The following is a 12,724-nucleotide window of genomic DNA, read 5'->3' on the forward strand; positions in this document are numbered from 1 at the left end:
CAACACCGGAGACGATTATCTGCACGGGTTCTGGGCCTCTACGTCGACACAGTCTCAAATGAGTACCTCGGGAGACAAAGGCGGCCGGGCGTGGTACTGGCCACTCACCCCCTCGTGTGCCATACCCGCCTTCATAGGTGCCACCAGTCCCGGAGCCAGGGGGGTGACAGGGTAGATAATTGTCACCCCCGAAAACAAAATCGAAAATCTGAAACATTCTGCGTATAAGTGTACGACACTCGGTCTGGCGGACTCCGTGCAACTGCATTGCCAGAGTGTGTCGCCAACCGATGGCGTAGGGGTATAGCCGATTTCTCATTCAATCATTCTTGAAATTAAAATGTGTTGAATGTCACCTCGGGCTGAAAATCCTGGCTCCGCCCGTGGCTGCCACGAACAGCACTTTCCCCAACAGTCTGATGAGGCTATAGAGGCGGGTATCGTTGCCTTTGTGTACACGTGAATCCAGAGTGCGTCTTTGCATTTCTAGACCATTTCGCATTATCCATCACGGCTGTCTCGTCGCAACGGAGGCGACAAACGATGTGCTCCTGAGCGCATGGCCATACTGCACGTTGTTTCAACACTCTGTGCTGCCGCTTGCAATGGTTAGGTCGAAGCAGTCCCTCCGGTGCTTACTGCCAGGGGGTTTAAGAGCAGGAGTTATTGAGTTAAGGCGATGGATGCAATTTAACGCAATGTGTGGCGGTTCCATGCATGTTTAGTCACAGCCCAGTGGCTGCGCGTTTCCATTTATGAATGTGTAGCGTCGCCCAGAGCTTGTGACCTTTTTTTACATTGGATATAATAATTACAAGAGGTGAAATGGCATTTTGACCGTGTCATATTTTCATTTTTTTTTGTTAAATATAAGAGCCTTTGAGTGGTGGATTAATATGGGTGTACGTGAGGCATACGGGTATCGGGTGTTTTCGAAGACAGGAGGGAAATTGCTTTTCTATTATTACGCTAAATGGTAATCAGCTTTCATAAAATAGGCCATTTTTTATTAATTGTAATTAAATGAATAATGTACATTCACATGGATTTTTTTTCAGTTTAAATATACAGTTTTATTTCAGACCTAAATTCACAAGTGTTTCAGCTTGTGAAATGAGGGCAAGGTTTGACCTTGAACGCACACCACGGCAGAACGTATATAAATGTGGGAATTTCTTTGTTTGAACATATATTTTGCGAATGGGGTAGTGCGGTGGCAGTGTTTAGCGCGCTTTGAAAGCGATTCTTCGATCTCTTCATTTACTAGCCAGCACTGACCAGAGTGGTGAAGTATGGTAAAAAAAAAAAACATGATCGACATTGTGGTTAGGCATTCATCAATTGGTGAATTGAGAAATGGCTGTAAATTGATATTACAAATGAATTTTCATTTGCAAGGAGATTTTGTTTTATCAAGATGCATGTCATATGCTAAATTGGCAATGTCTATCGACGAAAATTTGCAATGTGTCAGAATATTAACAAGTTACACAAAAATCTGTTCCCAGTTACGCACTGTACAACTAACTCTGTCACTTGTTTTTAGCTTACTCGTGCGAATGTCCCAAATTAAACGATTGTGCCGATTAAACTAAATCAGTGTTACAGGGAAATGTCTACTTATGTGTTACAGGGAAATGTCTACTTATTGCTAAGCACAGGGGGTGACTGCTGACACTGCCTGCTTTGGGTTCCCCAACGTTATAATGAGAGATGAGTACTGCATAAAGAACACGGACTTATGTTAATAACCTTGCTCTACGAGAGTGTTATGCGACTCTCGAGAAACATTTCTATTAAGGGGAATGTTCATCTTTACACTTAAGATGTTTTTAATGTTTCATTTGATCACTCAAAGTTGGGTAAATTAAAGTTCCATGGTTTGTCATGTCGATAGTTTGTATGTCGCAGCTTATTTGTTAGAGGTCTACTGCCTATTTGCGACACTTCTGTTTTAATGCGGAAATATTATTCTATACATAGAGTACATACAATATTTGCTGCATCAGGATAGTAATTTAATTAGTTATCCAGGAATGCCACACCGAGTCATTGGACATTTTCTTCATGAGGGTCCTGCTACATTGGGTGCATATTTTAAGATGTGGTCAGCCAATGAATGATGAGTTGTGTTTATTATACAAGTGGGAGGAAACCAGAGCCCCTGGAGAAAACTCACGTGCGCGAGAGGCAACACTATCCCCACACAGACGGAAACAGATGTTGACGAGTCCACACAGATGGAAACAGATGGTGAGGAGTCCACTTGCCGTACCGATTTCTCCTGGCGAGCCAGGTTTATGGCACCTCGACGCACACAAGAAAGGAGTTTCACAACATTTGCGCGGTTATCCACCAACCCTCCATAGTGATGGATTACAGGCCACGTGCGTAACCACCACCACCACCACCCGGCTAATCGTAATGGTTGAACGCTTATTATTAGAACTGAAAAACAGTAGCTAACTATTGCAACGATTTAAAATAATGTACAGGATTGCAAACTTTTTCGAGTTTGTCAAGAAACAGAGGTTGGGGGGGGGGGGGTCCGGAAGAGCTTAACTGCTTCAAATGGATTCAAAGCATCGTGCTAATTAGTAAACCGTAGTGTTGTTTGTACCCCGCATGTGCTGAGCAAGGACAGCCTACTGAGTTCATTCGTTTACGTTTCTCTGTTAGAATTCAGCTGATAGATAACAAGATTTTAATATATATTTAATCGCTGAATGTGTTTGCGGAAAGGCAAGTTTCACGTTTTACATTAAGCTGGACCCTTTATGCAGCTATTCAATGATTTTCCGATTTTTTTTGTTTAAAGTCAACTATAACAAATAGCTCGATCTGGATGCTTGTAGTGGATTAACGAAGTAATTTTAGAGCCCTGCGTTATAAACCCAGCAATCTGCATCCCGGCCATGGCTTACGTCAGTGGGGAGTGAGATCTCAACGGGTCTGGGTCTAACCAACCCCCTCCTTCACGTAGCTGCATTGACCAGCAACAGTGAGGTGTGGTCAAAGCAATTCCTCCCCCCCCCCCCCCCCCCGATAACTTACGCAACATAGGGAGGCTCTCATTTAGCAGTAGATCTACATTGTACATGCACACAGTGAATCTTGTTGTCAATCACCATCCAGAAAATCCATGCCAAACATGATTGCATCGACCAACACCGGTACAACTCAATGTTATAATTTCACTGAATAATAACCAAGTAGAATGCCAATGTATGGTTTTTTTTTCTATTCAGATGAGCACGGGACAGAGCTCACCTCCTGGGTAGAGTCCCGAGCCAGTGGTGAAAAATCCATATTCCCATTGTCAGGGTTAAGTCCATCGGGTTAAGTTAATCATCAGGACGTCTGACTTTTCACGAAGTGATACTGTGGTTGAGTGACTCCTGACTGGGACTTGAACTGCCTGGCCTTCCATTTGCAAGACTTATATTCGAACCACTTTGTCATATAGCCAAATTGAAATCACACCAAAAAAAATTCTACATGTCATACAGAATATACACCTACAATCGTCAATAATTACAAAAAGCATTCGTAGTTAGATATCCGATTCAGGAATATACCATTATTTAACTTATAATGATGTGTTCAAGATTATTCCCTTTACCAATTGTTTAGCGAATTCTATAAACATGTAGATTTAATTTTCAAATTGCATTTCAAACAATGTTAAAATATAGTTTTTTTTTTAAAGATCGGGTAAATACATTGATTTAAAGTAATACAGGTAACCACCGAATTGTTATTTGCAGTGGTGAATAAATGTAACCGAAAGGATCATAACATACGCTCCTGTCAAAAGATAACTTTTCTCAATGTAAAGGATATTTTAAGTAATTTATTGCAATGTTTTTCTCAGGTGTAGCCTTTTATGCAAGTTACCTTGAATGCGAATTTTGAACCAAGAAATAATTGTTTCTACAATATTATTGCATATTTAGTTTGCAATAATAATACTCAATTCTTCCAGGAAAGCACTACTGAACCTACGGAATTTTTTTTTTATTCATGAGTGTTCTGCATTGGGATGTTTGTCTAATTCCATTACTGAGTATATGAGAGGAAACTAGAGTACTAGGGGGAAAAACACATACATGAATATAAAATGTGCAGTGCTCCCTACAGATGGATTCAATGCACTTGCAGTACTGAAATTTCCTGGCAACTTTGTGGTCCAGCATGTTGGGCAGTTTTAGTTGTGGTTTTTTTTGTGCTATAGCAACCCCTCACGTCAAAACCTTAATACATTCTATACGAATCCAACATATAAAGACGTATTATAAGGATTTTACTGAAAACTTCACAGTTTTAATAAGGCAATCATGTACATGCCTTCTGGAAAGCCTAAATGTGAAGTTCACTAAGAGGAGTTTGTTTTTTTGATTGAAAAAAATCCATACTTTATGGATATTTGTTTTTTTCAGTGATAATTTATTTGTAGTATAGTTATTTTTTGTTAATTTTCAGAGTTGTCATTGTTTTAAATTCACAATACGGGGTCTGCCCGTTGTCAAATTGCACCAGTTTCCAACCGCACTCCAATTGCTTCGGTCCACCAGACCTGCCACGGGGAATTTTAAAACCACATTACAGATACCCACCTTCTCACTGGGTCGAAATATAACCTAGTAATGGTTTTGTTTACAAGATGAGATAAGATTTTGCTCCCTTCTCATCCACGCACAGCAGTGACCAAAAATGCATTAAGTTAAGGCTGCGTATTTGCAATTATCTTTGGGAGATGTTTCGTCAAGAGTTATTACCTTTGATTTATTGAAGCTTTACCTTGAAATTTGTTTACATTTTACTGAAGTCCACTTGGAAATGAATAGCACATTTTAGATTACAAAGAGAGGCTTTACCCTACACACGAGAGGCAGTCAAAAGGTGCTCGAAAGATGAACACTTAAAATATGCACCCTCAATATAGCGGCTTTTTTGTTCGATATAATAACTTTAACATTAATTTTGAAAGGCTGCATGAAAACGCGGGGAGTGTTTTTTTTAGTTTGTGCTATTATATGACATGATAAGTGCATAATCATGGTACTTCAAGATCAAGCTTTGCATTATGGCAAATTGAATATATCTTTTTTTCGATTAAATGTTGCACATTATATTTTTGGGTCTTACCAAAAGACCCAAGAATATGAAATCCTGCAGTCACGAAAGCTTTAAGGTCAAGATTTAAATGTTGCACGTTTCATTTGTGTTTTACCAAAAATATCCTTGTGTGTGGTAAATAACATAGCCCAACACAAGCACTTTAAAAAAATTTAAAATAAAAAATGCTGAAAAGAGAGTAAACCAATTTGCACAACCACCCATGGTTACCTGATTATGCGGCAATACGTATAATAGTCAAAGACGTAAAGTTAGTCATGATTGTGCTAACTCGTAATCCATCGCTCCAGTGAATGTTGGGTACATATTCCAATACTGTGGTCACACTCCCATTGATGCTACACATCACGTACAGAAATGGTATTGCACACATTCCCGACAATGTGTTAGATTGACAGCCACTGATGCTGGACAATGTGACAGCCAGATGGCATCCTGTCCTGCTCCACCTTATTATTTTCTCCCATGTGCTTTCGTTGCTGATGTGAAAGACCAAAACCCATAAGATCCCTGGTTTTGATCATCCACAAAGCTCATGTTCCACTCTACACCGCATCGGCACAAACCTTGGCATACGCGGATACCTGATGCACACATGGAAAATTAGAAACTCTCCAAAATTAGAAACTCTCCATCCAGAACAGACCATACAACATATAACAATGCAATCCCCAATCCACAAATACGAAAAATATATTACAGAGATACACTCCGTTGCTCCTGACGCGGTTATCTGGCTTGACCACCTGAATGTGAAATCGTAGTTGTTACTCTGCATCTACACCAGCCATACAAAAGAATAATAATAATAATCATAAGAAGCTGATGGAACAGCCTGTTATTAAGCACACGCCTTCATATAAAGGTGGCTTCGTCCCAGCAGTAGATTATTTTGCATTAAAATGAGCGAGCCTGGGCAAAGCATGCAAGAATGCCATAAATAATGAGAGGAGACTGATAGCAATCACTCAACACCTCATGAACGAAAACAAGTCATTTATATGTTGTTTACTGTAAGATGAAATTTAAACACATTGCACAGCAACATTTTAAAACTCAAGGTAAGTCTCAGCGGTTCCAATGATGAGCCATTTGTTGGTCGAGCAGAAACTTCAATCACCAGGGCTGTTTCTGTCGTTCGGAATAAAAACCAAAAAAAAAGAGTTCTCAGACCTGGATCTGACACACACGTGAATGCCAACAGACCATGAGTGACAAGTTCAACCATGGACATGTGCCGTGACCTGAAAGGGGAGGAGGAATGCTGCTAAGGTGGACCGACTTTGGGCACCAAGGCTGGTCGATGAATAATGCATTGCTCAGTCTTGATTTGAATCTTTCGTGACTGCAGGAATCCATACTCTTTGGTTCTTTGGGTAAAGTCACGTAGGTAGAAAAAAATAAAAGGAAAAATATATAAACAACAAATTAATATATCACGACGTTTCGATCGCAACACGAGCGGTCGTCCTCAGTCCTCGGGTGGAAAAATAATACAAATGTAAAGATAGTTTTGTTTTATTTTATTTTGTCTACCTACGTGACTTTACCAAAAGAACCAAAGAGTAGAGAATGCATTGCTCACCTCCGAGTGTCTGAAAATCAACTTGCCTGCCCTACCGCAAGCCAGAGACTGCTACCGTGTATCGCCGCAGTTAGCCAGTTGAGATGTCTTGGAAAACAATATCTCCAGGGGAAGGTGCTGTTGTTGTTATGTACAGTTGTATTTTTGGATGTGTGCGCATGTTCATGGGGAGCAGTACAAATGTTTTGAGAATGGGATATTTTGTCTCACCACAGACTTGTTTTATTTCACTATCTTTAAATTACATCTCATTTTTAAAATTGCTTCGACTGCCCCCCTAGGTGTCCTATGTATATATATAATTGCATGACACTGCAAATTAATTAGCATTAACTTCATTAATCTAGCTTTGTAAATAATAAAATATATAAATGCAAGGGCATTTGCTATATAAATAAACAGTTTTAACTATACATAGACCTTTACAAAGTTGTTTGGCATGTATTGGTCGAAAAAGAGGCATTGATTAGAACACTGTAAATGTTTATACGACCAACAAGTGAACACAATGTGGCTGATTTTTAACAAAAGGATGTAATGGCCAAGTGGTAACATGAACACTTGTTGATAATTAAAACAGAGAGAATGCCCGAGATTACTCTTTGTAAAACAATAGCAGTTTTAAATAAATAATGCATTATATTTCTGTCATTGTTCATTTCAAAAATCAAATTGCAAAATACGGCAATTAAATCTGACGATTAGTAAGTGTATACTTTTAAAGTTTCACAAACAGCCACAGTAAATTTCGATACGTCTGGTATACCAGACATGGAAATTTATTACCTCTCGAGGAAGTTCCAACGCTCAATAATGCAAAAGATTGACGAGTAATTATGATGAATACTTACACAATCACAGTGGTAACAGTAATACAGGATTTTTTTTAATTATTATTCTGCGTGTCCAGTTGGTTAAGCTCTGCTCAATGAGGCTGCTTCCACATACAGTATTGTATACACCTTAAAATGTCCAAATAATAATCATACCTTTTTAAATACTATCTTTGGGAAATGGTTTACCATTTAACATATATGGCAGATTAACCAAACAAATATTGTCGCTTTGATTAAAAGGAATAAACTACTCTGACACTGGTTCACATTTACGATCAAAACTTAATATTTACAAATTGTACAATACTATGTGTCTATATTCACAATAAGAGAGTCAAGAATAAAGCAGATGCACGGCGCTACATGGCGGATGGGAGGTCATCCTGATGGGTAGTACGGGGTGTCGCTATGGTAATTGTAGTCGGGACACACCTTCTGCACCAGCTTGTAGTCCGTGCTGTAAAAAACGATGTAGATGCAGATGACCTTAAAGGGCTTGGAGCAGAGCCAGGACACGTGGCTCTGGATCTGCTCCTGGGAGCAGCTCTTGGACGGGTCGTAATTGCAGGGCACGTTCTTCTTAGCACGGTCCACCTTCTCGTACTCTATCCGACAGTTGAAGGTCTTGGAGTCTTTGGCTTCGATCACAGACTGCTGCGGGGGATCGAATTCGACTGCCTTGGTGGGCGGTACGAGGCTCACGGACACGTTTCCCTGGCCGGTCGAGTTGTGCCGAAAGTACACGCTGAAAGTGCCGTTGCCATGGTCAACAATCTTGCCCGTGATGAGGAGGTTGAGCTTCAGCGTTTTGATGTTGGAGTGAAAGTCTCCCCAGCCGAACATCTTCTTGAACTTCCCCGTTTTGACAATGGGCCTCCGTTTCGTCCTCGAGTGTGGCAGAAAGTGCCCCTTGCGGTGGGAGCCATGCAGCCACGAGAGGCCCGATGGGGCGACGATAGCCGCGGTCTCCCCCGAGCCGTTGCCTTCGACGAGCAGCTGAGATTTGGAGAGGAGCCGAGTCAATTTGGTGATGACCACCGACGTAGAAATGTTGGATTCAAAGCGCTGTCCCTCGACGTCATTTGATCCGGGTTTTGCGGACGAGAGGTTTCGGGTGCATATCATCTGAGGGTATAAATGACATGGGGCAAAAATATTCTTACACGCATGTGAGCACGTGTTACATTGGTGGCGATTGCATCACACTTACACCAATGCCGACACCGTTTTGTTCCTGCATAGGATTTCACGGATTACCGCTGCATTAGCTCTTCAAAATGTTTTTTTTTTTCATGTTTGTACCGCGCGGGGTGTTCCGCATGCTGTCCGATGTTTTGCTCCAAATGTTGGACGCTTCTTCAGGAACTGCATATTCAGTTCCTGAAGAATGTTGAAGGAGGTCGCAGCACGTGGAACAAAACGTCGAGGCATCATGCCGAACGGCGAGCAGGTACAGCCCAAAAAGCATGGTTGGAGAACAAATTCGTTAAAATATAAGACGAAACTACAGCCAGACGGGCAAGATATAAATCTCTCTGATCTGCTGGAATGGGTTCACTTATAGAAACGCACCACGGGGATGATTTTACGTTTCATAGTATATATGCAGCATGGACAATGTTAATAACATGGTACTTACAAAGCAGTCGTAATATTGTTATGCTTGGATTGAAGCTTAATCTTGAGAAGATGTACATGGTATAGAATGGGTGCACTGGCAATTGGTGTTCTGTGTTAAAGACTGGTCTTAGGTGTTGGATTTTCACCCTAGATTTTATTACCCCGTTCTTGCAGCACGTGCATCTTTGCCAAACACGTAAAATAAAGTTGCGTAACTTTGTGCAACGATTGACCTTGAATGCATGTTACCCTAGAAATGTTTAATTACTTAATTTAATCTGTAAAATATATGCTTCGTGGGGCATGCAATCTTGGCCATTGTCAAATATATTGCAACTGTAATGAGAGCAAAAATAAAATACCGAATGGCGACCCGATTTATTTCTCGACATTTGATCATCTTGATGTAAACATAACAAAACGGTCTTCAGATATACACGTGAGCACTGATACACTTTATTACACCCATCATTTGATACTTGAGTGTGCGCGTGAAAAACACATCTTACAGAGCAATCTTTGAAATATACACGTTATATTAATCCAGTGCTTTGGTAAGTAAGCTTTGCTTTAACGTTGCCGCCTCTTTTTATATTTTCCTATCGATCACAACAAGAGCAAAAAAGATAAACATCCTTGTTCAATAATACATGCCGCAGTCCCATTTATCACGGGGAGATCTGAATATACGAGTTATGTTTCATATTTTCCTCTCTCGCTCTCTCTCCAAAAGGAGAAAGCGCCATAAAACAAGCTTCTCCCTAAAGGCTTGGCAAAGAGTTGCAATAAATCCACGAAGCAAGCGACAGGGCCAGTCGTGGCGGGCATCAATCGTGGGTGCGAATGGGATGAGATCCTAGGCGGGCGGTGACCCTGGACCCGGAGGTCACGAACGGAGCGGCCGTCCATCAGAGAGGCGAGGGTCTGCCGGCGTGCCGTGAGATACCTCGACACCAGCCCGGGAGCTCGTTATTCATCGGCACGGTCCAGCCTGCTTAGTCCATTTGGTGACCCACCGCGGTGGTCCGCCTGCCGCTCGGCGAGGGCATTTAACGTCAGAAGTCATCCGCGTGCTCTCGCTCTCTGACTCTCTTGGACTCTCTCCATATCTCCCCGTCTCTGCGTCTCTCTCTCTGTGCGTCTCTGCGTCTGTCTCTCTCTGTGTCTCTATGTATGATACATAAGCACCTGAAGGACCATTTTGTCAGTTTGAGTGCATGACTGAAACGCACCGATTTTTATGATTTCTGGCATTGCAAGCGACGAGACATTGGCACGTTTTTGTACAAAAAAAATCTGATGGGGGGGAAAAAAAGCTACATTCTCCAACACACGAAGCTCGCTCCGTGTCTTCCAAGTTGCCCTTACGCATTTTCTTTTTTACCTAAGTAAACCCCAAGACCCATTTATAAAGAAGCGTGACTTTAATTTTGTAAGCCGTTTTAACTCGTGCAAGTCGATTAACCTCCACAGGAATCTGCCTCAGGTGTCACGTAGCGCATCTGGTTTGGCATGATATGGATTCGCTCTCCTCCCTATCTGTACGACTCGTGGTGCATCAATGCTGGGGTTGAGAAAAGAGAATTCCAAAATTGCTATGGATTTGTCCCCCCCCCCCTCCACCTCTTTTTTAAGTTAAAACACAACGATTGTACATTAAAAAATGTAATCTACAGCGCGTGTGCGCCTACTGGCCCGCGCGCCTCGCTTTGCCGCTCCTTTCAGGCTACAACGCGTCTCCACTCGGAACACATTTCCCGACATCGCTCTCAGAAACGTTGCCTTCAAATGCAAAACAAGAGCGCATTTAATAATTCACCTTAATGCCTCTCCGATACGGCGCAAAAAAAAAAGGTCCGCGGTGTACACACGCGCGCGTTACTCCACACATGATCGCAGGCACGTCGCTCTTTTAAAAAGAAAAACAATAAAGCACGCGCGTGCTTTGCCACGAGCTGCCGTTTTATGCAGGCGCGCACGCATCGACGCACGGGCGATGTTCGCGTCTTGCATATCGCGGGGCGAGTCGCGGCAAAACCGCAGAGTTCGACTTCGCGAGTCGCATTTACGCGACTCGGGGGGGGGGGGGAACTAAATGCGCAACGGTGCCGCGTGCCGCCGAGCGCATTCGCGCTTACGAAGGCGGACGACACGCGCGACGAGGTGCGCGCGTGTGCGTGTCCTCCCTGGCGGTAAACAAACGGGAAGACTGGACCGCGCTTGAAGCCTTAACAATTTTCCCGAGCATATGTTAAACACTTTCGCGCAACGCCGCGACCAGCAAAGGACGTCGCGCCGTCCGCGTGTGCCGAAGGATAAAGCGCGTAGCTCGCGTTCCCGTGCGTCAAAATCGAATACTTCTTATAGCCAGCGCTAATGCTAAATCGATACGGGATCTGGCTTAAGTGGAGGATTTGGCTACACCGAGGAATAACGGCGAATGTCCCGCGCGGGCACCCGCAAACGCAGCGCAAGTACTTACAGGATGCAGGCTGCAGTGCAGAAGGATGGTGATGTAGCAGTAGATCGGCCGGGTCATCTTCACTCACTTTTCAGGGGAAATCCCCCCGTCCCAGCGCTGCGTGTGTCCCAGCTGTGGAGGAGCCGCGCGTGTGTTCGGACATGAGCGAGCGAGCATGAAACGGGAACTCGAGCACAATCGAGGAGATGCGCGTTAAAGGAGAGAGAGGAGGTTGAAAAAAAGCCTCAAACTTATAGATGAGAAAAGAGATTAAAAGCCAGATAATCTGGCAAAACAGCAAAGCAATCTCATCATACTGTCGTTGCCAGGGTGCGGCGGGTTCCCGATTAAATCTGATCAAACGGGGGTAATGAAGTCTTCTCTTCACCCGAGTCTCGAAGCAGAGACTTCTCGTAGCGCCGCTCTCCTATAGACCATGATCAGCTGTGCGCGGGATGGAAATGTTGGATGGGGAGCGGGGAGAGGATTACATATTCATTGCGCCTTCACATCCCTCTTAAGAGCGCGCCGTCAAAACGCCGCTGGAACCACGCAACTGTTTCAATTCAGCTCGCCCAGGGTAACCATGATCGACGCCGCCGTGATGGGTACTTGAATCGACGCCGCTGTTGTTTTAACCAGGACAACTGGTTTGGGGCGCACGTGGCTTTTTAGAGGCTGAATATGAGGTGACGTCAGCCCTTTTCGCGGGGATCCGTGCGTTGAGCAATCCATTACAACACACACACACAAAAAGTTACAAGGACGTCATGTGCCGAAATAAGGCGTGCATTTCGCGTCTGCTCGCCGTTTCTCGGTATTTTTTTTGCTGCATTAAATACACCCCCCCCCCCACCACCCCCCGCAATCGCACGTGGCCATGCTTATTTAACAATCGGACAACGAGACGCATTTGCTTCGTGCAGTTGTTGTCGAATATTTTTTGACTTGCGCTGTGGAGTTTGTTTTGCGCAAGCGTTAAGCACTAATAATTATATGGTGACCAAGTTGGCAGGAGACGTTGAACCGTGGGGAGCAACGTCCTAAAACCCACGAGCAATTTGTTCACAACAGGAGAATGTT

The 12,724-nt window shown here is 43.2% G+C and overlaps 1 protein-coding gene across 5 annotated transcripts; it reads right to left on the reverse strand.

Moving 5' to 3' along the window:
• Positions 1–6,120: 6,120 nt before the first annotated feature.
• Positions 6,121–12,422, reverse strand: LOC116940857 (neurexophilin-1-like). 5 transcript variants are annotated; one of them, XM_076065989.1, is made up of 3 exons: positions 11,663–12,422; positions 7,993–8,685; positions 6,121–6,270 (listed from the first exon to the last, which is right to left on the reverse strand). In XM_076065989.1, exons 1-3 carry the CDS (start codon positions 11,717–11,719, stop codon positions 6,256–6,258), a joined length of 765 nt encoding a protein of 254 aa, XP_075922104.1. In that variant the 5' UTR covers positions 11,720–12,422; the 3' UTR covers positions 6,121–6,255. The 5 variants fall into 5 exon arrangements, with proteins under 5 accessions (XP_075922104.1, XP_032807031.1, XP_032807030.1 ...); XM_032951140.2 differs by having other exon boundaries at positions 6,121–8,685; positions 11,663–11,773; positions 12,199–12,420; XM_032951139.2 differs by having other exon boundaries at positions 6,121–8,685; positions 11,663–11,773; positions 12,133–12,420.
• Positions 12,423–12,724: the final 302 nt, after the last annotated feature.

Source organism: Petromyzon marinus, chromosome 10 (genome assembly GCF_048934315.1).
Source record: "Petromyzon marinus isolate PM22_M1 ecotype Great Lakes invasive population chromosome 10, UKy_Petmar_22M1.pri1.0, whole genome shotgun sequence".
Classification (NCBI taxonomy): Eukaryota; Metazoa; Chordata; class Hyperoartia; order Petromyzontiformes; family Petromyzontidae; genus Petromyzon; species Petromyzon marinus.